At 43.2% G+C, this 25,726-nt stretch overlaps 1 protein-coding gene across 4 annotated transcripts in view; it reads left to right on the top strand.

The window, feature by feature from the left end:
- MIER2 (MIER family member 2) overlaps nucleotides 1–25,726 on the top strand; it is a 118,423-nt gene that overhangs the window by 59,939 nt on the left and 32,758 nt on the right. For all 4 annotated transcript variants that reach the window (XM_073593995.1, XM_073593986.1, XM_073594004.1 and 1 more), the window contains exons 8-9: nucleotides 16,552–16,633; nucleotides 16,792–16,886. In XM_073593995.1, coding sequence (XP_073450096.1) covers nucleotides 16,552–16,633; nucleotides 16,792–16,886 — 177 coding nt within the window. The remainder of the gene's footprint in view (nucleotides 1–16,551; nucleotides 16,634–16,791; nucleotides 16,887–25,726) is intronic.

Here is a 25,726-nt window from a genome sequence, read left to right as displayed (position 1 = left end):
TTCACTCAAATCAATCTGATCGAGTCTCCCAAACATACTCTGCTGAGATGCAAAGTGGAGGAAGCTTCAAAATCAGATGACTCCTTTATTATTTGTATCTGTTAAAATCAATATAGCCAGAAACTGGAAGTCTGCTACCATACCATTTACCAACTCAGACACAAGTCTTCCTGGCTTTTGATTAATGAATGGTCATCGGCAATCCTAAACGACAAAATGAAAGTGTTGGAAAAGGCCCATGATACGTGAATCAGTTACTTAACAAATGATCCCTGGACTATACCTAACCCTGACCATTTTGCCTCCTGGTGGCAAGTACCTGAGCGTGGGGTCTATCTCCCCCCCCCTTCCCCTTTTCCCTCCTTTTTACTATTTCTTCTTTTTCTTTTTCTTTCCTTTATTTGTGTGATTGAAATATTCAGGTTACGCAATTTTACAGTCACGGAAGATAGAATGTCCTCTCCCTATGGTGGAAGGGACTAGCACTTCTGAATATAGAGGGCATATCCTGAACCCCATTAAATCACATGGCTTTCATGAAAATAACATGACATAATAAGGCTATAATTGCTAGACTATAAATGGTTGAGAATAAATCATAAGCTTGCAGTTAAGGAAGTGATGAAGATAGGCATTCTAGAGAGTGAAAACCTTAGCTAGTGTGGAGCCTGGTTTTAAACGCTTTCTATTCTTACATGGATTATAATGCAAACTCTTCTGCTCTTGTCCTATATGCATTTCATGTTGTGGAAACTGCGTATTGTTTTAAAAGCTTAGGTAGGATTGGGTTGTCTGGTCTGTACTCCTCCATCTGGCTGTTTAACATCTTGGCTTGGAGTCTAGGCTCCTATTCCCCCTATACCTGACCATTCAAGGATATACTTTTGAATATCTACACTAGGTCCTTAGCCTTCTGGACCCCAGCTCACACACAGACGCCGCACCTGGTTTCAGGGTGGGGCGACCCTCAGCGCAATTGGGGGCATTTTTTTCCCTATGGCACTTCTTGACTCAGCTTAGGGGATCTTTTGAACTAACCTTTTCAAGTGGACACTGCTGGGGAGACATCCGTGAAGCTGCTTTTAACCACTTGCCGACCGCCGCACGACTATATACGTCGGCAGAATGGCACGGGCAGGCAAAAGGACGTGTATGTACGTCCTTGCCTGCCCGCGGGTGGGGGGTCCGATCGGACCCCCCCCCGGTGCCTGCGGCGGTCGGCAAATCTTCCCCGGCGATCGGAGGTGAGGGGGAGGCCATCCATTCGTGGCCCCCCCCTCGCGATCGCTCTCAGCCAATGGGATCATTTCCCTGCCTCTGTATTGTACACAGAGGCAGAGGAAATGATGTCATCTCTCCTCGGCTCGGTATTTTCTGTTCCGGGCCGAGGAGAGAAGACTGCAATGTAAGTGCACCAACACACTACACACAGTAGAACATGCCAGGCACACTAAACACCCCGATCCCCCCCCCGATCCCCTCCCAATCACCCCCCCCCCCGTCACAAACTGACACCAAGCAGGTTTTTTTTTTTTTTTTTTTTTTTTTCTGATTACTGTATTGGTGTCAGTTTGTGACAGTTACAGTGTCAGGGCAGTGAGTGTTAGGCCCCCTGTAGGTCTAGGGTACCCCCCTAACCCCCCCTAATAAATTTTTAACCCCTTGATCACCCCCCGTCACCAGTGTCGCTAAGCGATCATTTTTCTGATCGCTGTATTAGTGTCGCTGGTGACGCTAGTTAGGGACGTAAATATTTAGGTTCGCCGTCAGCGTTTTATAGCGACAGGGACCCCCATATACTACCTAATAAATGTTTTAACCCCTTGATTGCCCCCTAGTTAACCCTTTCACCACTGATCACCGTATAAGTGTTACGGGTGACGCTGGTTAGTTTGTTTATTTTTTATAGTGTCAGGGCACCCGCCGTTTATTACCGAATAAAGATTTAGCCCCCTGATCACCCGACGGTGATATGCGTCGCCCCAGGCAGCGTCAGATTAGCGCCAGTACCGCTAACACCCACGCACGCAGCATACGCCTCCCTTAGTGGTATAGTATCTGTACAGATCAATATCTGATCCGATCAGATCTATACTAGCGTCCCCAGCAGTTTAGGGTTCCCAAAAACACAGTGTTAGCGGGATCAGCCCAGATACCCGCTAGCACCTGCATTTTGCCCCTCCGCCCAGCTCGGCCCAGCCCACCCAAGTGCAGTATCGATCGATCACTGTCACTTACAAAACACTAAACGCATAACTGCAGCGTTCGCAGAGTCAGGCCTGATCCCTGCGATCGCTAACAGTTTTTTTGGTAGCATTTTGGTGAAATGGCAAGCACCAGCCCCAGGCAGCGTCAGGTTAGTGCCAGTACCGCTAACACCCACACACCGTACACCTCCCTTAGTGGTATAGTATCTGAACGGATCAATATCTGATCCGATCAGATCTATACTAGCGTCCCCAGCAGTTTAGGGTTCCCAAAAACGCAGTGTTAGCGGGATCAACCCAGATACCTGCTAGCACCTGTGTTTTGCCCCTCCGCCCGGCCCAGCCCAGCCCACCCAAGTGCAGTATCGATCGATCACTGTCACTTACAAAACACTAAACGCATAACTGCAGCATTCGCAGAGTCAGGCCTGATCCCTGCGATCGCTAACAGTTTTTTTTGGTAGCGTTTTGGTGAACTGGCAAGCACCAGCCCCAGGCAGCGTCAGGTTAGTGCCAGTAGCGCTAACACCCACGCACGCACCGTACACCTCCCTTAGTGGTATAGTATCTGAACTGATCAATATCTGATCCGATCAGATCTATACTGGCGTCCCCAGCAGTTTAGGGTTCCCAAAAACGCAGTGTCAGCGGGATCAGCCCAGATACCTGCTAGCACCTGCGTTTTGCCCCTCCGCCTGGCCCAGCCCAGCCCACCCAAGTGCAGTATCGATCGATCACTGTCACTTACAAAACACTAAATGCATAACTGCAGCGTTCGCAGAGTCAGGCCTGATCCCTGCGATCGTTAACAGTTTTTTTGGTAGCGTTTTGGTGAACTGGCAAGCGCCAGCGGCCTAGTACACCCCAGTCGTAGTCAAACCAGCACTGCAGTAACACTTGGTGACGTGGCGAGTCCCATAAGTGCAGTTCAAGCTGGTGTGAGGTGGCAAGCACAAATAGTGTCCCGCTGCCACCAAGAAGACAAACACAGGCCCGTCGTGCCCATAGTGCCCTTCCTGCTGCATTCGCCAATCCTAATTGGGAACCCACCACTTCTGCAGCGCCCGTACTTCCCCCCATTCACATCCCCAACCAAATGCAGTCGGCTGCATGAGAGGCATTTTCTTTATGTCCTCCCGAGTACCCCTACCCAATGAACCCCCCCAAAAAAGATGTTGTGTCTGCAGCAAGCGCGGATATAGGCGTGACACCCGCTATTATTGTCCCTCCTGTCCTGACAATCCTGGTCTTTGCATTGGTGAATGTTTTGAACGCTACCATTCACTAGTTGAGTATTAGCGTAGGGTACAGCATTGCACAGACTAGGACACACTTTCACAGGGTCTCCCAAGATGCCATCGCATTTTGAGAGACCCGAACCTGGAACCGGTTACAGTTATAAAAGTTACAGTTACAAAAAAAGTGTAAAAAAAAAAAAAAAAAAACACAAACAAAAATATAAAATAAAAAATAATAGTTGTAGTTTTATTGTTCTCTCTCTATTCTCTCTCTCTCTCTCTATTCTCTCTATTGTTCTGCTCTTTTTTACTGTATTCTATTCTGCAATGTTTTATTGTTATTATGTTTTATCATGTTTGCTTTTCAGGTCTGCAATTTTTTATACTTTACCGTTTACTGTGCTTTATTGTTAACCATATTTTTGTCTTCAGGTACAGCATTCACGACTTTGAGTGGTTATACCAGAATGATGCCTGCAGATTTAGGTATCATCTTGGTATCATTCTTTTCAGCCAGCGGTCGGCTTTCATGTAAAAGCAATCCTAGCGGCTAATTAGCCTCTAGACTGCTTTTACAAGCAGTGGGAGAGAATGCCCCCCCCCCCCCCCACCGTCTTCCGTGTTTTTCTCTGGCTCTCCTGTCTCAACAGGGAACCTGAGAATGCAGCCGGTGATTCAACCAGCTGACCATAGAGCTGATCAGAGACCAGAGTGGCTCCAAACATCTCTATGGCCTAAGAAACCGGAAGCTACGAGCATTTTATGACTTAGATTTCGCCGGATGTAAATAGCGCCATTGGGAAATTGGGAAAGCATTTTATCATACCGATCTTGGTGTGGTCAGATGCTTTGAGGGCAGAGGAGAAATCTAGGGTCTAATAGACCCCAATTTTTTCAAAAAAGAGTACCTGTCACTACCTATTGCTATCATAGGGGATATTTACATTCCCTGAGATAACAATAAAAATGATTAAAAAAAAAAAAAAATGAAAGGAACAGTTTTAAAATAAGATAAAAAAGCAAAAAAATAATAAAGAAAAAAAAAAAAAAAAAAAAAAGCACCCCTGTCCCCCCTGCTCTCGCGCTAAGGCGAACGCAAGCGTCGGTCTGGCGTCAAATGTAAACAGCAATTGCACCATGCATGTGAGGTATCACCGCGACGGTCAGATCGAGGGCAGTAATTTTAGCAGTAGACCTCCTCTGTAAATCTAAAGTGGTAACCTGTAAAGGCTTTTAAAGGCTTTTAAAAATGTATTTATTTTGTTGTCACTGCACGTTTGTGCGCAATTGTAAAGCATGTCATGTTTGGTATCCATGTACTCGGCCTAAGATCATCTTTTTTATTTCATCAAACATTTGGGCAATATAGTGTGTTTTAGTGCATTAAAATGTAAAAAAGTGTGTTTTTTCCCCAAAAAATGCGTTTGAAAAATCGCTGCGCAAATACTGTGTGAAAAAAAAAAATAAAACACCCACCATTTTAATCTGTAGGGCATTTGCTTTAAAAAAATATATAATGTGTGGGGGTTCAAAGTAATTTTCTTGCAAAAAAAAATAATTTTTTCATGTAATCAAAAAGTGTCAGAAAGGGCTTTGTCTTCAAGTGGTTAGAAGAGTGGGTGATGTGTGACATAAGCTTCTAAATGTTGTGCATAAAATGCCAGGACAGTTCAAACCCCCCCAAATGACCCCATTTTGGAAAGTAGACACCCCAAGCTATTTGCTGAGAGGCATGTCGAGTCCATGGAATATTTTATATTGTGACACAAGTTGCGGGAAAGAGACAAATTATTATTTTTTTTTTTGCACAAAGTTGTCACTAAATTATATATTGCTCAAACATGCCATGGGAATATGTGAAATTACACCCCAAAATACATTCTGTTGCTTCTCCTGAGTACGGGGATACCACATGTGTGAGACTTTTTGGGAGCCTAGCCACGTATGGGACCCCGAAAACCAAGCACCGCCTTCAGGCTTTCTAAGGGCGTAAATTTTTGATTTCACTCTTCACTGCCTATCACAGTCTCGGAGGCCATGGAATGCCCAGGTGGCACAAACCCCCCCCAAATGACCCCATTTTGGAAAGTAGACACCCCAAGCTATTTGCTGAGAGGTATAGTGAGTATTTTGCAGACCTCACTTTTTGTCACAAAGTTTTGAAAATTAAAAAAAGAAAAAAAAAATTTTTTTTTTTGTCTTTCTTCATTTTCAAAAACAAATGAGAGCTGCAAAATACTCACCATGCCTCTCAGCAAATAGCTTGGGGTGTCTACTTTCCAAAATGGGGTCATTTGGGGGGGGTTTGTGCCACCTGGGCATTCCATGGCCTCCGAAACTGTGATAGGCAGTGAAGAGTGAAATCAAAAATGTACACCCTTAGAAATCCTGAAGGCGGTGATTGGTTTTCGGGGTCCCGTACGCGGCTAGGCTCCTAAAAAGTCCCACACGTGTGGTATCCCCGTACTCAAGAGAAGCAGCAGAATGTATTTTGGGGTGCAATTCCACATATGCCCATGACCTGTGTGAGCAATATATCATTTAGTGACAACTTTGTGCAAAAAAAAAAAAAATAAAAAAATAAATTGTCACTTTCCCGCAACTTGTGTCAAAATATAAAATATTCCATGGACTCAACATGCCTCTCAGCAAATAGCTTGGGGTGTCTACTTTCCAAAATGGGGTCATTTGGGGGGGGTTTGTGCCATCTGGGCATTTTATGGCCTTCAAAACTGTGATAGGTAGTGAGGAGTAAAATCAAAAATGTACGCCCTTAGAAATCCTGAAGGCAGTGATTGGTTTTCGGGGCCCCGTATGCGGCTAGGCTCCCAAAAAGTCCCACACATGTGGTATCCCCATACTCAGGAGAAGCAGCTAAATGTATTTTGGGGTGCAATTCCACATATGCCCATGGCCTGTGTGAGCAATATATCATTTAGTGACAACTTTTTGTAATTTTTTTTTTTTTTTTTTTTTTTCATTATTCAATCACTTGGGACAAAAAAAATGAATATTCAATGGGCTCAACATGCCTCTCAGCAATTTCCTTGGGGTGTCTACTTTCCAAAATGGGGTCATTTGTGGGGGTTTTGTACTGCCCTGTCATTTAGCACCTCAAGAAATGACATAGGCAGTCATAAATTAAAGACTGTGTAAATTCCAGAAAATGTACCCTAGTTTGTAGGTGCTATAACTTTTGCGCAAACCAATAAATATACACTTATTGACATTTTTTTTACCAAAGACATGTGGCCAAATACATTTTGGCCTAAATGTATGACTAAAATTGAGTTTATTGGATTTTTTTTAGAACAAAAAGTAGAAAATATCATTTTTTTTCAAAATTTTCGGTCTTTTTCCGTGTATAGCGCAAAAAATAAAAACGGCAGAGGTGATCAAATACCATCAAAAGAAAGCTCTATTTGTGGGAAGAAAAGGACGCAAATTTCGTTTGGTTACAGCATTGCATGACCGCGCAATTAGCAGTTAAAGCGACGCAGTGCCAAATTGTAAAAAGTGCTCTGGTCAGGAAGGGGGTAAATCCTTCCGGGGCTGAAGTGGTTAATGATATGGATACCTGTGTATTGTCAGTACATTGGAAATGCTCATTCTCACTAATTGAATCCTGATAAAGGATTCTCTGAAATGCATCGGTTCAGTGAGACCTACCCACTTCCACTGACTGTCCTTTTTAATCCATTGTATCTCTATTTGTATCCATGTCCATGTTCACCTTACCATATGTGTATATTATATGTTTTCTGATGATTTGTATAGATTTCTTTTTTGTTATGTAATAAAATTATCTTTTATATTGTACTATTTGTGTGGTAGTGCCTTTAAAATCCCGCCTTAGGGGAACCATTGCTTTTTTCTATGCATTTGGGATGTGGCACACCCATAGAGTCTACTCCCTGTCAGATCCCTTTTTTCTGTTTTAAAAGCTTTATCATTTCTTTACTCTTTGAAAATTTTCAATTAAAATATTGAAACAAAAATAAAGAAATTACACATATCATGAAGGTCCTCACTAGCTAATTCAGTTTTTTTTTCTCTATGATCCCCCTGAAACTTTGTTTCAGTACCTGTTGATCCTGCCTTTGGATCTGTTATTATTTTACTTAAACAAGGTGGCATTGCCGTTTTATTCTGCAGTGAATATTCACAGCAGTGTTGTCACCCTCTGGATAGGGTTGTCTTAAGCTGGCCATAGATGGATCAAAATTCGTCCAGTTCAGCAGGAGCCGAACAAGTTTTGATGCATCTATGGCCATTCCCGTTCATGAGAAGTCGATAGATGCACTTTCTAGTAGTCGTCCTGTGTTGACACCTGTTGCATGTTTAAAGGGCCTAGGGCTTGCTGCACAAAAAGAGGGGATGCGTATCTGCCATCTAAAATTCATCCCTTTTGACTAGCACTTCATCTCAATCCAAAGTGGAGGCACCAGTGGAGCCCAGACCCAGGAAAAAGCATATGCATTCTGATAAAGTTTCATGGGTCTATATCAGTGTTTCTCAAATCCAGTCCTCAAGGCGCCCCAACAGGTCATGTTTTCAGGATTTCCCTCAGCTGAAACAGCTGTGCTAATTACTAAGGCAGTGAAACTTATCAAATAAATCACCTGTGCAAAATAATGGAGAGCCTGAAAACACGACACTATATTCAAACACACTCCTGTTTGAACATAGTGTCGTTTTTCTCAGCTGCTAATTTTCAACTGAGAACAGCCACATCAGAGGTGTTTGATTAAAAAAGTATTTAGAGAAATCAGTCGCTACCAGAATTGGGTGTTGGCACAATGCCAACTTGAGCTCTAGGAAGGCCTTTTCAGCATCTGCATTCCACTCAACCGTGAAGAAATGCACACACCTGCTTTTTGGTAATGGGGTGGTACCAGGACTGTATAGGCTCTAACTTCTTGACTTGGGGCTTCACCATCCCTCTTCCCACAGTGTTCCCGAACGTACTTTGCTTCCTGCATGACAGCACACTTATCATGGTTCAGGGAAAATCTCCCCTTGCTCATGGAATCTAACACTGCCTCGACTTTGGGCAACAGGATTTCCAGTCCCTATTGAAAATGACAATGTCATCAAAATACTCTGAGGTGTATTCTTGATGGAGGCATAATGCCTAATCCATTGTTCGTTGAAAGATGGAGGGTGCAGTCTTAAGGCCAAATGACACTTTTTTGTACTGAAAGTACCCACCTAAGGAGAAGAAAGCGGTTTGTTCCTGGGTGACCTTGTTTAAGGACAAAGAAAGAATAATTGCCAATAACTCACTATGATATATTGATGCTGAAATTCTGAATAGACAAACACAGCGTTCCTTTATTTGCTGACTCACCGGTCAAGGTGTGATCCAGGTAATCATAAAAAGAGATACTAATAGCAGGCAAAGTAAACATAGACCCCTCCTAAAAGTAATTACCAAGGACCAAGCAGCTTGAATAAAGGCCCTTTAATACAAAATTCAAAATAATACAAAGAAAATTGGATTTCAAATTCCACCACCAACACCTCAGCTAAAAAAATTTAAAGAGACAACGTTGTCTATAGTCAATGCAGCTGCTTCATTCAAACCGCTCATACAGGGACATTACACATGTATAACCCATGACTAATAAATAGGTCTTGATAAATGTGATCAGAGGACCGCTGGGTGTAAGATCATCAGGAATTAAGGATAACTTCCAGGTGTAGATCATGAAGTTATAACCCAGGTCCCAAGATGACACGGGTACTGGTGTGAGTGTGTGTCTCCAAGAGTAACAATCGGTGTGAGCTTCTTCAGGGATGTCATCACAATTCTTTTAATTCAGTGTTTGCCATGCTAGCCATGCCTTGCCTAGTGGGATCCTAGACGGTAGAGATTACTGAACAGTAACATTTGTTTGTTGCCTACTGTCTGCAATACAGTGACTTTTGGATTTCACCTTTTATGTGTTACTCTTGGAGACACACACCCCGTGTCAGTCTTCCCAAGCATGACACTTAACAGAAAATTTTACCCTTACCTCACATAGCTCAGGTTCAAAATTCTACTCCCTGGTACTAGTGACCTTCTTACTTAAGGCTGTGTAACCAGATCCATCATCATACGTAACATCACACAAATCACCATTAACTGTCATATCAATAACAATATCATCTGAGAGTCGACAGTCTGTTTTACCCATTTGGTCAGACCCCTTTATCCTACAGTTGACAAAATTTTGGAAAATCTCACCAATCTACTTAATGGGAGCACCAGATTTCTTAACCAGTCCAACCTCATGTTTGACAGTACCACAGATGGTGGTAATGGACATTGACACCATTGTGTAGGTCCTTGTTATCTCCATGGATGTAGATGACCCATTGTGTCTTGGTCTTAGAGATTTGGGTCACCATGATACACTCACTGTTGCAGGTCAATTGGTAGAGACTGAAAATCCGATCCATCACGACACCCTCCACTGTTTATTTGCTATCTCATCAAGGTCTCTGGTTGCAGCCACTTGATCAGATCATGCAGTAGCTCCATCCTCTCCAAAGCCTCTATCGGTCAGTGTCGACTTTGTGCAAGAAATGTTCAATTCTAGTGGTTACCTGGTTTCCAGGGCCAACAACTGCCGACTCATGACTTTGAGAGAGTGACTGAACTGCTTCAGCCAATAACCTTAATTTTGCTGCTATCATTTCTCTCAAGGCAGTTATCTAGACCTCTGTATATCTTTTCTGTGCCTTCGTGTTTTTCTGAAGTGCCATTTGGATTTGATGTTGGAGAGCATTAGCCACCAGCACTTGCTTTAAAATATCCATAATTTCTAACTTCAACAGGGGGTATTATCCCTTTAAATGTTTTTTCAAAATTTTTTTGCCCGCATCCTCTAGCAGTTGTGATTTTTAGGGGTCAGAAAGATTGAACAACAATATGAAAACACCTCCATCGGAGGCAGACTGTCCTGGTAGAGTTACCTGCTCTGTCTGCTGGATGGTAAACGTAACTCCCTCTCCTCTCCTTCCGTTGGTCAAGCGGTGGGCTTCAGTTACCCCCCTCCCTCCTCCGTCTCCCAGGCACCCTGGGTGTTGGTCCTACCTCTTCACTTCCTCCACCAGACGTTTTTGAGCACTTGTCTGCCTAGAATGGTTGGTAGTTGTGGCAGTGACCATATACACTTCCTCTATATTGGGCTACCACATGTCCTGCTGGCAGCCTGCTACTGAAGCTTTGGCGGCCATCTTTGTTTGAGGCCTAGTGCTAACTGATGACACCATTTCTGGCACACTGCTAGGTCTTTCTGTGTTACCTGGCAGCAATTAAAGAGGAGGTCCTCCTGCGTATGCAACTGCCACTCTGGTTATATGGGCTATCTTGCACCCCACTTTTGCAGATGGATTAGTGCATCTGGGGTCCAATCCCTATTGGGGTCTCATCTCGAGGGGTGAACTAGCCCATCTAGCCCACTCTTTGGAGGCGGCTGGGTCCTGTAGTCACTCCATGCCTATGGATGCTCTTTTTGCTGTCCAGGAAACCTTTTTCCCTCATGTGGAATTGGAGTTTAAATGCAAGGCAGGTAAAAAAAAAAAAAAAAAAAAAAAAAACCCTTTTTGCACTTCCTCCCCCTTGGATACGTCTGATGCAGAGGTCAAGGCTACTGTGGGACCCACACTGCCTGCGGAGAATGTGGATAGCGTTACCCTTCAGGTAGTGAACATACATTTTTCTCCTCTATCATAGCACAGGAAAGTGTCTTGCTTGATTTAGTCTGTGTGAGAGGCCCTTAAAATTGAGGCTCCCCCCAGGGGGCTTTAGAAGCCTTCACTGTTTCTTTTGGTACCCATAAGCCACCAAAGTTTTTCCCTATCCTGCCTACTTTGATAAGTTGATACAGTAAGTTTATCTTATACATTAGGGAATGGGAACATCCTTAACAGCCCTTTGTGTTTGAGTTCCCTACCGCTTTGAGGGGTCCTCCTAAAAAATGGACCCTGAGAGGTTCAGTGGTTTTTATACCAGCCTGTTTACTGTGCTAAAAAAGGCTGGTGTTTGGTGTTTTAATTAAAACTATTGTCTGTTGAAAATCCTGTAATATTATCTATGGGAACTTGGGGTACCAATATTCAGACCCTAAACACAAGACACTGTTTGTTCTTTGCTTTTGGAAAACTAGCAGTCTGCCAAGTTTCAAGCTTTCTAAAGCCCATCATCTGGGTTGAAGAGTGCTTTGTGAAAGCTTCAAGAAAGTTGTTTGAAGCTTTTGAAATGCTAGAAAGACAATTCTTTTGTGTTTGGGGCTTTACATTTACACTATACATTATATATACATTATATATATATATATATATATATATATATATATATATATATATATATATATATATATATATATATATACATACATACACTTTATTTTTGATGAAAAAAAAGTTTGAGCATATTTAAAATAATATACAAACAAATACAAAGTGCAACAGGCACTATTCAAAAGGATAAAGCAGTGACAAAGCTGTACTGAGTACAAAATGGTAAAAGGTCTAGGTACCGAGAATAGACAGAACCCATACCCGACATGACTGATTATATCCAGATGAGGGTCAATAAACAGCCCTGCACAGTACAGCAAGAATTTTGGCACACCCCACTGTGGGGCGACAGGCAAACAGTAAAGATAAGGATGAGAGTAAATAACATGGGATACATCGAGTTCCACACATTAGATAAAGGCTACACCTTGTCAGTGCAGTTAAAGGAGTCCTCCAGCCACCTGTCCCATATTTTGTTGTATTTAGTCGGGCAGCCTCTATGGGAATACAGTCCTTTTTTCTAGGGGAGAATAGCATTAACAGCCCTAATCCATTGCTGAATAGTAGGGGCAACTCCTTGATCTAGGATCGGGCTATTTGCATTCTGGCCAAGAACAAGGACTCTTGCAAAAATATTTTTAAATATTTTTCCTCTTCAGGGATGGAGAGGAGGCCTAGTAGACACTGGCGGGGGGCATAGAGTAAGAGGGGAACCCATTTGATCATGCAGAAATTTAACCACCTGCGACCAGTAGCCCCGGAGGAAGGGGCAGGACCCTAGTAGGTGATGGAATGTTCTCCCAGGGTCTCCACATTTGGGGCAGGCCGGGCTGTAATCCGGTTTGTATTTGGAGAGGCGAATCGGTGTACGGTATGACCTGTGGGGAATTTAGAGGTGCGTAAGGCGATCTGACAATTTAGGGGACACAGTTTACAGGAGGCGAATACCTCATCCCAGTCCTCGTCTGCCATGTCCCCCAAGTCCGTCTCCCACCTGGATTTCAGTTTGTATGCCTGAGTAGTGACCGAGGGTAACATAAGGTGATTATAAAAGGAGGAAATCCTCTTCTTGGGATCCTGACCCAGGACCACTTCCACCAGGTACAACGAAGCAAGACTGGGGATGGAATCACTGAATTGAGAACGTGGCGGAGTTGGAGGTAACGGAAGAACATATTAGGCAAACCTCAATCATCCTTGAGAGCCTGGAATGATGTAATCAAGCCATTATCTATGACCTGTGAGAGAAATATTAACCCCCCCCCCCCCCCAAGCAATCCATAATTTATAATCGGGGACAGTCAGCAATTTGGAAAGTTGTGGGTTGTCCCACAGTGGTTTGAGAGTGTGGGGGCCTTAGTGGTGGACATAGCCAGATTTTACAATGATGAAATGGCATGCAACACCTGTTGCCCATATAAGGCGACTCACGGGTGCCACAGAGTAGAACTTGGAAAGGATGGATCACCAGGCTAGAAACAGAAGAGCATACAAGGGTGGAGTACCTTTCCCTGTCTGCTTTGTTAAAGTAGAAAAAAAATGGGATAATTGAGAGGCAGTATAGTACAGGGCGAGGTCGGGTAAATCGGTGCCACCCAGGTGGACAGGACACTTCAGAGCTCACCATGACAGTTTGCGACAGGCGGGGCCCCATACAAAAGTGTTGAGGATATATTCCATGTATTTGAAGACCCGTATGGGGATGTATAGGGGGGCATGCAAGAAAAGGTAAAGCAATTTGGGGAGAAGTATCATTTTCACCAAATTAATACATCCCATAATTCCGAGAGAGGTTCTAAGTTTAGGACATGTAGTCCGTGAGGGTCCTCGAGATTTGTACACCTAGGTACCTAATCCTACTGACTCTAACCAGGGGGAGTACAGCTTGATCTGCTGTGAGGGCATCTACATCCAATGGGAGGATTTGGGACTTAGACCAGTTGATCTGGAATATGCACCGATTTGTTTAATGAGCTGCAGAGCCGCCTGGAGTGAAGGGCTGGCGTCTTCCAGGTCTAGGAGCATGTCATCCGCATAGAGACTGAGGACTTCGGACACCCATCCCATGCAGAGGCCTTTGATGTCCGAGTGTGCCCTGATGGCGATAGCAAGGGGCTCTACTGCTAGAGCGTACAGTAGTGGGGATATGAGGCAGCCCTGACGGGTACCAGGGGATAGGGAGAAGTGTTCAGGAATTCTACCATTAACTTGGATCTGGGCAATGGGAGCCTGGTAGAGGAGCTATGAGTAAGCACTTGGATAAGTGCGAAGCGCGTTAGCCTATCATCTGTACACTCTGTCCATGGTGTCCTGTATCTAACATGTTCCTGATTTTAAAATAAAGAAATTTGGATTATTACTTCCTGGAGTGCGGCTGTCCGGAATTTCTCATTTGCACACAGCCTGGTAGAGGAGTTGGAGCCATTTAATACATTTTGGGCCAAAGCCAAATCTGCGGAGACACTCCCACAAGTAGCTCCATTCCACGGAGTCAAACGCCTTGGCTGCGTCCAGGCTGACCACTACCCTGGATCCAGTATTCTCGTGTGTAGATTGAAGATTCATAAAGAGCCTTCGGAGGTTGAACACTGTGTTCTTGTTGGGCATGAACCCCGTCTGATCGGGATGTATTAAGCTAAGTATTACTTTATTAAACCTCAAGGCTAGAATTTTGGCTGAGATCTTGACATCTAACTGCAGGAGAGAGATGGGGCGATACGACTCCGGAAAGAGTGGATCATTTCTGGATTTGGTAATTAAAACAAGAGCTTCACCCATGAATACAGGGAGTGTGGCAGAGTCAAATATGTGGGCATATAGTGCTTGCAGTTCGGGTTGAGAACCTCCCTGAATTGGTCATAGAACTCTAGGGGAAGGCTGTCTGAGACAGGTGCCTTAGAAGGCGGGAGATATGCAGTGCCGCCTCTATGCAGTCTGTGGTGATCGGCGCCTCTAGCTGGCTGATCTGAGAATGAGTGAGGGTGGGGAAGGCGATGTCCCGAAGGAACATATGATCAGTTCCTCTTGAGAATGACTAGCAATGAAGGTGTAGAGGTCAGAGTAGAACCGCCTGAAATCATCGGTTACTTGGGAAGGGTCTGTAATGATAGTCCCAGAGGCTGACTGAAGCGTGACCACTACCGGGGGCCTATGGTCAAGGTGGGCCATATAAGCGAGCAGTTTGCCTGCAGGTTCACTGTGCTCAGAGATAGGTTGCTTACTAAAGAAAATGAACTGTTTAGCTTTTTCGAAGTGTAGTTGGTCAGTAAGTCTAGACTGTAGTCTCACAACGGAAGTGTTGGACGCAGATTGGTCAGTGAGAAACGCCTGCTTTAGAAAGCTCAGACGTTCCTCCGCCTGTTGAAGTACGAATTTGGATGAGGCCTTGTGCCTATTGATGCATGTGGAAAGGATCATACGGCCATGTAACTTGAAGGATTCCCACACCACCCCTACAGACGCTGACCCCTGGTTAGTACGAAAAAAGCGGACCCATTCTCGCTAGATACTCTCCAGGTCCGACATGATGGTAAGCCAGAAAGGGTTCAGCTTCCATATACGGGTCGTGGGGTGAGCCGGCAAACGTATGGGGAGTGGTCAGAGAGCACCCTAACATCAAACCCCACATCAAGCAGGTTAGGCAATAGAGTGGGCAAAACCAGGAGTAGGTCAATGTGGGACATGGCAGAGTGGGAAGGAGTGAAGCAGGAGTAAGCGACAGCTGTCGGGTATTTGTGCCTCCAGGTGTCAATCGTGGCAAACTCCAAGAGGAACCTCCCAAACCTGGTGATTGAGGGTGGAGGTGACACTGGGGGCAGTGGAGCTGAGTCTATGGAGACTGGGGTTTATTGTCATGTTAAAGTCCCCTAACCATATAGCAGGTACCGTGGGGTGTTTAGCCATGAAGGCCACACCCTCCTGTAGGACAGGGAATTGAAATGGTGGTGGAATATAGAATGCCATCAGGAGGACTTCCAATCCACTGATGGTGGCATGTAAAAATAAAGACTGACCCTGGGGTCCGACTGCAAAGAATGAAGCTGCAACTGAACCTATTTGGCAATCAGGATAGCAACTCCACAGGAATTAGAAGTGTAAGTTGCCTGTTATAACCAGCCAACCCAGGGTTTTTTAAACACCATTTGCCCCGTGATATGAGTCTCCACAAGAACGGAGATGTCTGCCCATAGAGATTTAAGATGGGAGAGAACAGCTACACGTTTAGGCTTGGTACATAGCCCACGCACGTTCCAAGTAACTAGCTTAAGGGAAGCCATGGCGATAGTGAGGGTAAAGGGGCATGCAGTAGGACCATCGGGGAACAGCCTGCAGCGTAACACCCGAGCATCTGAAACAAAAAAATTTGCCATAAGATGTGGAGGAAGCAGTACATATACACATAGGACTGGGCTATACAGACAATCCGCAAAAGTCGATGACCTGCAAAAATTGGCTGTACATAGAGCAGAGGAAAATTGCAAATAGGCATGTATAGAACATAAACATTGAATGCAGTCAAACATATGTATAAGGTATGTCAAAAATGGTTAACAGAGTACATAAAACACATGAACCTTGCGTGCACTGGACCAGCATGGCAGAACTAACAAACAACTGCCCACCACAGCCGTGGGGGCAGAGGCTGGCCAGGGAAACAAAACTTGAAGTGTCAGTGGCAGCAGCCAGAACTGGGAAATGTATACATAACTTTTACCATTTTTGACAGCTTTTATTCAGTCACTTGCATTTCCTATCACTTGGTTCAAACAAGTATTACTTATTTGTTTTAATGAAACTTCTTTGTTCATTGACAGGCTCTCTATGAATTGGTGAAATGTAGATTTCACACAGAAGAAGCTCTCCGAAGACTCCACTTTAATGTCAAGGTAGTACAAGGTAAGAGCTTGGATATGAAGTGAATAAAACCATAATATCATACAGGTCTCTTTTTTTATGCCTGAGACTTCTCGTGAATGATAAATATTTTTTGAAGGGTTCCTATGTTAAAGGCATAGAAAATCAATCCTGAAATATTTTTTTTTACCTATGATTAGGTCAGCTGTGTGCTTGGAGTGAAGATGAGTGTAGAAGTTTTGAGCAAGGATTTCGGGTTTATGGGAAAAACTTTCATCTCATCCAGGCTAACAAGGTGAGAGGTTTGAAATATTATTACAAGCATAAAGAATTTGTAGGCTTGTCTCAATGGAGGGTACGTTGGAGTCATTGTTTAATGTTTGTTTTAAATTTACTTGTTCATTAGAAATCTATGCAGCCATAAGTGTTTTGATGTTTACATCACCCACATTTTGTAATCCTTATATATGCTCATTTACATGCGAGCAAGTGATAGTCTGAGAGCAGCATCTTTAAAGCCCAACTTCAGGCTCCTAACAAGATTAGTTCAACAGGCTAACTAGGATTTCTTTTTTAAATACATTTGCTCCATATTAGGGTACAAGGGGCTGTACTCTTCAAGGATGTTAACCACTTAAGGACTAGCCTCGTTTTGGATTTTAGGTGTTTACGTGTTTAAAACAGGTTTTTTTGCTAGAAAATAACTTAGAACCCCCAAACATTATATATTGTTTTTTTTTCTAACACCCTAGAGAATAAAATGGCGGTCATTGCAATACTTTTTTTCGCACCGTATTTGCGCAGTGGTCTTCTAAGCGCACTTTTTTGGAAAAAATTTACTTTTTTTGAATAAAAAAATAAGACAACAGTAAAGTTAGCCAATTTTTTTTTTATATTGTGAAATATAATGTTATGCAAAGTAAATTGATACCCAACATGTCACGCTTCAAAATTGCGCCCGCTTGTGGAATGGCATCAAACTTTTACCCTTAAAAATCTCCATAGGCGACGTTTAAAAAATTATGCAGGTTGCATGTTTTGCGTTACAGAGGTGGTGTAGGGCTAGAATTATTGCGCTCGCTCTACCGGTCGCAGCGATACCTCACATGTGTGGTTTGACCACCGTTTTCATACGCGGGTGCTACTCACGTATGCGTTCACTTCTGCGTGCGAGCTCATCGGGACAGGGCGCTTAAAAATTTTTTTTTTTTTCTTATATATTTTACTTTATTTTAATTATTTTTTCACTGTTTTTTTTTTTTAAATTTGGATCACTTTTATTCCTATTACAAGGAATGTAAACATCCCTTGTAATGGAAAAAAGTATGACAGGTCCTCTTAAATATGAGATCTGGGGTCAAAAAGACCTCAGATCTCATATTTACACTAAAATGCAAAAAAAAAAAAGTCGTTTAAAAAAATGACAAAAAAAAAATGCCTTTAAGACACATTGGGCGGAGCTGAAGTTATGACGTCGCTTCCGCTATGACGTTGCTTCCGCCGTCCTATGGTATGGAGACGGGTGGGCGCCATCTTAGCCTCACTCGCCTCCATACTGAGGAACTGACAGGTCCCGTTCTCCGCCGCTACCAACGACTCCGGTAAGCGGCGGAGGGCGCGGGAGAGCGGCGGGAGGGGGGTGGCACCTCTCCCGCCGCCGATGATCTTGCGGCGAATCCGCCATGGAGACCACCATTATCGGAAACACGACCGGCTCCTGTAAAGATGGATACCTCGGTTGTAGCAGCAGCTGCTGCCGGTACCGAGATATCCCTCTTCAAAGTGCCGACGTATATGTACAGGAGCCGGTCGGTAAGTGATTAAAGAATGCTCACTTGCATCAATAAATTCTCTATTATGAAGCATAATATTCTAACAGTCCAGGTTACTCCTCGAAGCAGAAACAGGCTCCTATTGAAGATGTCTGTTCCCCTGCTTAAAAAATTCTAAATTGTGCTCTTTACATTGCCCAGGAAAACCAATTGACATGTCATGGTGACTAGGAATTCAGAAGCACAAATATTGCGAAATGTACCCTTATGGTGATGTTAGTACATTACCCCAGACAAAAGGCACTCCCCATCATGAACTGTCCTCTGAAATCTCACTGATACAGGGAATGAGGTTTTTAGCCAACTTATGCAGTAGGATAGGTTTAAATTTTTATAGACAGATATTGCCTGCTGCTTTATCAGGAAATGGCCTGCCTGAGGGCTACAAAGGAGTTCGAGTGATGATAGTATCTGGGTGATAGGCCTCTTGTGCACCTGTAAATCTGCATTGGCCCTGAAGTTGCATACACAAAATAAAACACTAAAGCCTAGCCATACATGGATCGATATTCGGCCGTCTCAGCAGGGACCGGCCAAAGTTCGATCAATGTATGGGGGCGGCTGGTTGTATACAAGTCTATCAATTGACTTGTGTACAACTGGCTTGTTGGAAAATTCTCTCTCGATCAGTGTCACAAGCTACAGGCGGAGACAGTCTTCATCAGGCCCAAACTCGTGTGCTGCAGTCTCCATTCAGTGCTATATAGACAGTTCATATTTTAGCAGAGTACAAACACTTCATTGAACTGAATGAAAATTTTTGCGGGGGGTGAAGGAAAATATTCTGACAGGATTCTGTGCAGCACCAAGGAAGACACAAACCAAAGAAGTGTAATGGCACAAAAAGTCCTCTGAACCACCTTACTGTGACTGATATGTCCTTTGCATGCATACCCAGATATACCACCACCAGACCATTTGTCACAATGGCACACATTTCTCAGCCAAGACTTGGGACCATTAGCTTCTCGTATTGTCTCTGACAGCGCATCAGCTGGATTTGCAAGTATTTTGTGTATTGTGCTTGTAGCATACTATATATATAGTTCATTACACATCTGTTTAAGAACAAGCTTTTCAGTGGTCTTCATGTGGTTATAAAGTAAGGTAAATTTGATCTTCTATCATTTCAATAAGTGTTTCACAGAGGTGATATTTAATGCAACATCTAGTACAGAAGTATTAAGTGTGGCTTAAGCTGGCAAAGGTTTGGGAAATATGCTTTAGGCCCCCTCCTCAGCCAATTAGATTTATTCTTTTCTATTAAATAAGTCACTAACAGTTTATGCGTTTTTTAAGGTGCTATTTCCTAAGCTAATTATAATAGTTTAGTAAAAAAAAATGTTAAACGTCATTGCAAGGATGGTGGAAGCGCAGTTAGAATATTCTAAGGGTTATTCCGTAATAATCTTATGTGCCAAAAAGAAACTGTCTATTTCATGTTAACAAATGTGTTTGATACCATTACAACTGCCAATGTACGTGTAGCAGAATGATGGATGTTTTAATATTCCTTGTGATTTAAAATAAAAGCTATTAAAAAAAATGACATCAGCGACTACTTATATTCAATGTGAAGTTTCCTTTATGCTGCTGGTTGTTTTAGTTGAAATCCTCTGATTCCCACTACCCCTTCAGCCATAATCTTTCGATGCTGCAGGGTTTTTTTTCCCCGTGAGGGATCTGTCATGTACATTTTTTCAAGAGTGTCTGCTCCTACTGGTTTACGCTGGATCATGTACTATGTATCAGGTGACCTAGCTGGCAAGGTGCTTAAGGGGTCCAGGGCAGTGATTCCTGGGGTAGAGTTGAGTCTCTGAAGGCCCTGCAGTGCCTGCCCACTGTGAGGGGTAAAGATTGGGCCTTCTGGCCCTGCAGCATCAACTGGCGATTGACCCTGTGGTGCAGCTTGTGGCTGTTTTTCTCTAACATTGTTCACTGTGCATTGGGGCAGTGTAGGCTGATTGTTTAAAAGTTGCAGACCACCATTCGTGTGCAATGAAGTCATCATGCTGTCTGCCCAAGCATCATTTTGATGGTTTACCGGGCACTGCAACTCATGCAATCACAGGCTCCTGGCTACAACATGGCAAAACCGTTCCAGTGGTTTAGCCATCCTTAGCCGCAGCCGCTGTCCAGCAGCAGCAGCCTACAACTTCAATCCACTCTGTGCTGAAAATGGGTCACAGGAGTGCAAAACGAACTGCACTCCTGTGATCCATAGGAGAAGTCCAGCTAAACAAGCTTTGACTGGACTTCTCCTTTAAGGGCGAGCGCTTGTTTGGACCATCCTTGGATGCCTTTATCAAACAGGAAACTATGAAAACGCATACTCTTACCTCTAAAGAAGAAGGCAAAGCTCACAGGTCAGAAACTGGTGATGCTTTCAGAATCCAAGAAGAGTTCCTTTCGTAAGCACCAAGCCTCAGGCTACAAGCAGCATCCTATGTCCCAGTTGAATTAATTGAAAGAGTTGGTGCCCTAGATAGGGATGTGATCATTGCTGAGACACAAAATCTGAGAAATGTGAATAATGGTGAGTATCGCATTAGCTTGAATTACAGTGTCCAGCATAAAAAATTTGAAAAGATAGCGACCAAACATTGGCCAATACTGAAACATGATTGAGTGCTTGGCCCATTACTCCCTGAACGCCCACAGTTCACAGAAAAGCACCCTCTCTCTGGGACAGCCTGGTCCAGGAGTCATTGACCCCCCCAAAAAATCCAGATGATAGACTTTTTGCTTTCTTATCGAGATTTTATGCATGTGGCAGGTGTGCAGCCTGTAAAAGCTTGAAGGGGAACATTAAAGTGAAAGGAGTTCAGCTTTTCGGTTACACAGAAATAATAATAAAAGATTTAATCACCTGTACTACTCAGAGCGTTGTATACATGTTTGAGTGCAGGCATTGAGAAGGTCTCGAGACACTGGGGAGGCGGGAACTTTTTTAAGACATTTAACGCAGAGTCCTTCTGGATCTACAAAACTAAGGTCCTGACCCCTGCTGGCTTGAATGTCAACTTTGATCTCAACTGTTTTATTTCAGATTAAAAATACATCTATTTTATTTTATCCTTGTGAAATCTATTTTTGTTTTTTTGGGATATATATATTTTGTGAAAAGATGGTTGCAGTGTGACTTTTTAGTTGCATATATTGATTTTATGTTTTTGAATTTTTATACTTAATTGTTCTGCTGAGTATATTAATACATTGGAGGGTGGAGTCCCCCTTTTATGTTGAAATGAATTTTGTTATACCCTAGAAGCAGCAGGACTTTTAGGCTATAGATTTACCTCCTTTTTGCATGTTTGGGCAATAACCTTGTGCCAATGTGAAATATGAGAGGTTTTTATATAAAATCCAATTTAAAAAAAATATTGGTGTGGATTCATCACTCCTAGTATGGGGAGGAGTGCTACCTTTAATGTTTGCGGCTGCACCGCTCGCCCCGGGGGAGATACATCAGTCTGTGTCTGGTTACTACGGAACTTGTTTAAGAACGGATTGACTACGTTGTTCCGATCCCACTGATGAAGTCCCGCCTATGGAAGTAACGCGTACGGGGAGGAGCTACATATGACGTCACCCGTGGCCATCTTCTTGGTTAGATTATCTGTACACAGATACACCTTTACACATGCACTTGGTTCAAGTACTTTGCCTATAAGTGATGTTTAATCCTTTTAATAAAGTAGTGTTTATACAGAGAGCACTAGATTTTGTTCTTACTTATACATGTCTTGTGGAGCTATTGCCATCTGCATCGTGAGCTGTTCGTTGGGGGATTTACCCCCACATTGTGGGAAAGTGCTTGTTGACTGCTCTGGTCGCACTAAGGAGGTGAGAGGCTGCTATTTTAGTCAGTGGTGGACAAGCTGGACTGACTCTGAACACTTGCATGTCTATTATTGGACAATTTTCCCACAGTGGCTGACATTTTGATATCTTTACTTATTTTTTTATCTTTATTTACTGCTTCCATGGACTTGTTTTATTGCTTTTTAGTGATTGGTTCTTTTGCGCTGCCCTGACCTATGTTATATATGTCCCGGTTCTGTAAGAAGAACTATACCCCCAAGTCCTCTGGGCTAGGAGACAAGTCCTCTTCACAGTGAAGGGGTGCCCACACTCACATGGGGGTGGTGGATTTAAGGAGGGAAGAAGGCATTTATCAGTCTTCGCTTGAACTCAGGAAGACACAGCATGGTGTTCAGAGGTTACAAACTAGAATTTTGCTGTTTTCACCCTCCACTCTTTATGCACTTACAGGTATATTGGGAGCCACAGAAAGAGAGCAGTTTTCTTTGCAGATGTGGAAAAGCTGCTGTCCCAGGGGGTCATTGTACCTGTACAAGTATTCAAAGAGGTCTTGTGGCTTCTATTTCAGCTGTCCAACATATTCTGCACCTTCATGGCCTCAACAAGTTTGAACTGCAGGGAAGGATCACCACAACCAGTTTGAGTCATTGTCTTTTTTCCTGTCCACAGCCCCTGAAGTTTATACATGTTGGCTCTGGTTTTGAAGTTGTTGGGGACCTGGGGTGGTATGCCTGTTGTGGGGTACCTGGATGACCTGCTCTCAGGGAGCAATTAGTTCAGAAGCTGACATCAAATGTTCGTTAGACAGTATATGTTCCCGAAAAATTCCGTTGGGTGCTGAACTTTCAGAAGTCAGCCTTGATTCTGACACAACATCTGGAGTTGTGCCTCTTTGATCCTATGTGGAGTCCCTCAGGTCATTTGAAAGTCCCTTGATTTGGGCCTGCATGAGGGTGCTTCAGGAAGGTGGTAGGTGCCTTTATTTCAGTTCCCTGTGCCCAGTTGCACTCCAGAGCTCTTCAGTTCAAAATCAAGGGTCGGGCTGCCTCTCGATCCACTATTCCTTGTTGGGTTTGTCAGCTTATTTGTCAGGCTTATGGTCCTATGGGTAAGGTTCCTCCTTTCCCAATGAAGGCCAGTTCTACCAGTAGTGTCAGTACTTCCTCATTGATTTAGCATCAAGCTTCTGTTGTTCATGTTTGCAAGTCTGCTACCTGATCTTCTTGTCACATTTACCAAGTTCTACCAGGTTGATGTTCATACTGCTGTGAAACACCACATGAGGGCAAAAAAAGGTTCTTTGTTGTGGGATCCTTTTTATTCTGTTTTTTTTTTTTTTTTGGTTTTGGAAGTGTTGACCTTATTGCTGTTGTCAACCCCTCATGTTCAGTGCTTTGGGATATCCTAAATAATCATGAAAATTAAGTGCCCTGTGATGTACAACTAAGAAATGGTTTGGAGTACATCACAGGGCCCAGGGACCCTTTCCCTCTTTGTCTGTTTTTTCATTGATTACTATAAAACTGAGGTTTAGTTGAGCTGGGAGTGGTTTTGTCTAGGCAGGGAACTCCTGCTTTTTTGGTCATTGTCCATTCACCTGAAGGTAGCAGCATAGCCCAAGTAGACATTTCCTGTGTCCTGTGATGTTCTCCAAGGACAGGATTTTACAGTTAAACCAAAAATCCTACTTTTCTGCACAACCTGTAAATAAAGTTCCTTTAAGGTGAGGATGGTGCTACCATGTTACCATGCATCCATATGTAGTTTGTAACTTAAGGTGAGGATGGCGTTACCGTGCATGTATTTGTAGTTTGTAACTTAGAGTGTAAGTCAACCCTAAAACTAAAATCCCTACATCTACAGATATCCACATTCTAAAATTAACCTATCTAGCCCTGTAAAGAAATCGTATACATACCTTTTTCTAAAGCCAATCCAACCCGATCTCCAGCAGTGGAAGATCTGCAGAGGACACACCCGACAACAGCTGTGAAATGAATGGGGAGTGACGTCACCCATAGACTTACTATAGGGCTTCCGGACGTGTCCTCTGCACCCGCCTCTACAGAGAAGCCGCGGCTGACAGCTCACCATGGGATCGGATCGGCTGCAGAAAGGTATGTATACTGATTTCTTCTTTACAGGGTTAGATAGGTTAGTGTTCAATCATGGATATCTGTAGATGCTGGGATTTTAGTTTTAGGGTGTGCTCATGTGCATAAATCAATAGCCAAAGTAATAAAACATGCATTGTACCTACCCAAAGTGTTTTTCCTCTGTGTCTTTAAAATGACACACTGCACTCACTGGATATTGTTGACCTCTATATTAGAGAGAATTTGCTCTTTTGTCAGTGTGTTAAATTGTCCTTTTAAACATCAGCCACTGGATCATTCTCCTTTTTATGGTCTTTGCAATGCAAAGGAGGAGAATCCAGGGACTGATGTTTAAAGGGACCACATGAAACACTATTTGACTTCTCTTTAATATAGATGTCAGCAACATCCAGTGAGTGTGGTGTGGATGTATTAGACACAGAGGAAAAATGCACTTTGAGCAGGCACAACACATGTTTTATTACTTGAACTATTGATTTATGCACATGAGCTGGATGTAAACCCGATTCATGAAATTTGAGCTGGGCACATATATCTGCAGTGTTTTATCTCAAAGCCTAGTGTCTTGTAGCTTTGTCCTGCTCCGTTCTTCTGTTATTAGCCTGATAACTTTTGACAAGCTCTCTGAGAGGGAAGCCTGAACTGTGTGTCGGAGGAGGTTGCTATAAAATATTTTACCAGACTGCTAAACTATACACAGGCAACCTCTGCATGTGTGGGGAGGGGGTGTGTGCCTTTCCTCCAATCGGCTGTCTCACAGCGTCTAGCATTGATCCCCTCCTACAGGGGAACCAAGAAGTGAAAATTCTAACAGGACGTGCACTTTCTAAACAGTATATCAAGCTGAAGACAGAAGATATAGAAGTAAAACTTATGTAGGGAGATTTGTTTAATCTCTGTGTATCATCTAAGGCTGTTCACCTCACTGGGTATATGGAGGATTTACATACACTTTAATTTACAAACAACATATGGACACATGTTAACATGGAAGCATAGTACTTACTTTAAAGGAACTTTATTTACAGTAATGGATAAATAGATATATTTCTGAACAACCCGTTATAGTTTAAAATGATTAAAGATACAGATATTGGTTTTATATATTTGGAATAGGAAGCTGAAAGCAGACTTTACATTAACAAAGAGTCCACTTACTGCATCACGGTCTCTTCCCTAACAGTTAATCTCATGGTATTATCCACTTCAGCCTCGGGAGGATTTACCCACTTCCTGACCAGGCCATTTTTTTGCAATACAGCAATGCATCATTTTAACTGAAAATTGCGTGGTCATACCACACTGTACCCAAACAAAATTGATGTAATTTATGTTCCCACAAATAGAGCTTTCGTTTGGTG

This window comes from Aquarana catesbeiana, linkage group LG01 (assembly GCF_042186555.1).
Source record: "Aquarana catesbeiana isolate 2022-GZ linkage group LG01, ASM4218655v1, whole genome shotgun sequence".
NCBI classification, from domain to species: Eukaryota; Metazoa; Chordata; class Amphibia; order Anura; family Ranidae; genus Aquarana; species Aquarana catesbeiana.
The sequence above is the reverse complement of the archived record's forward strand: the minus strand, read 5'-3'. Positions and strand labels throughout refer to the sequence as shown.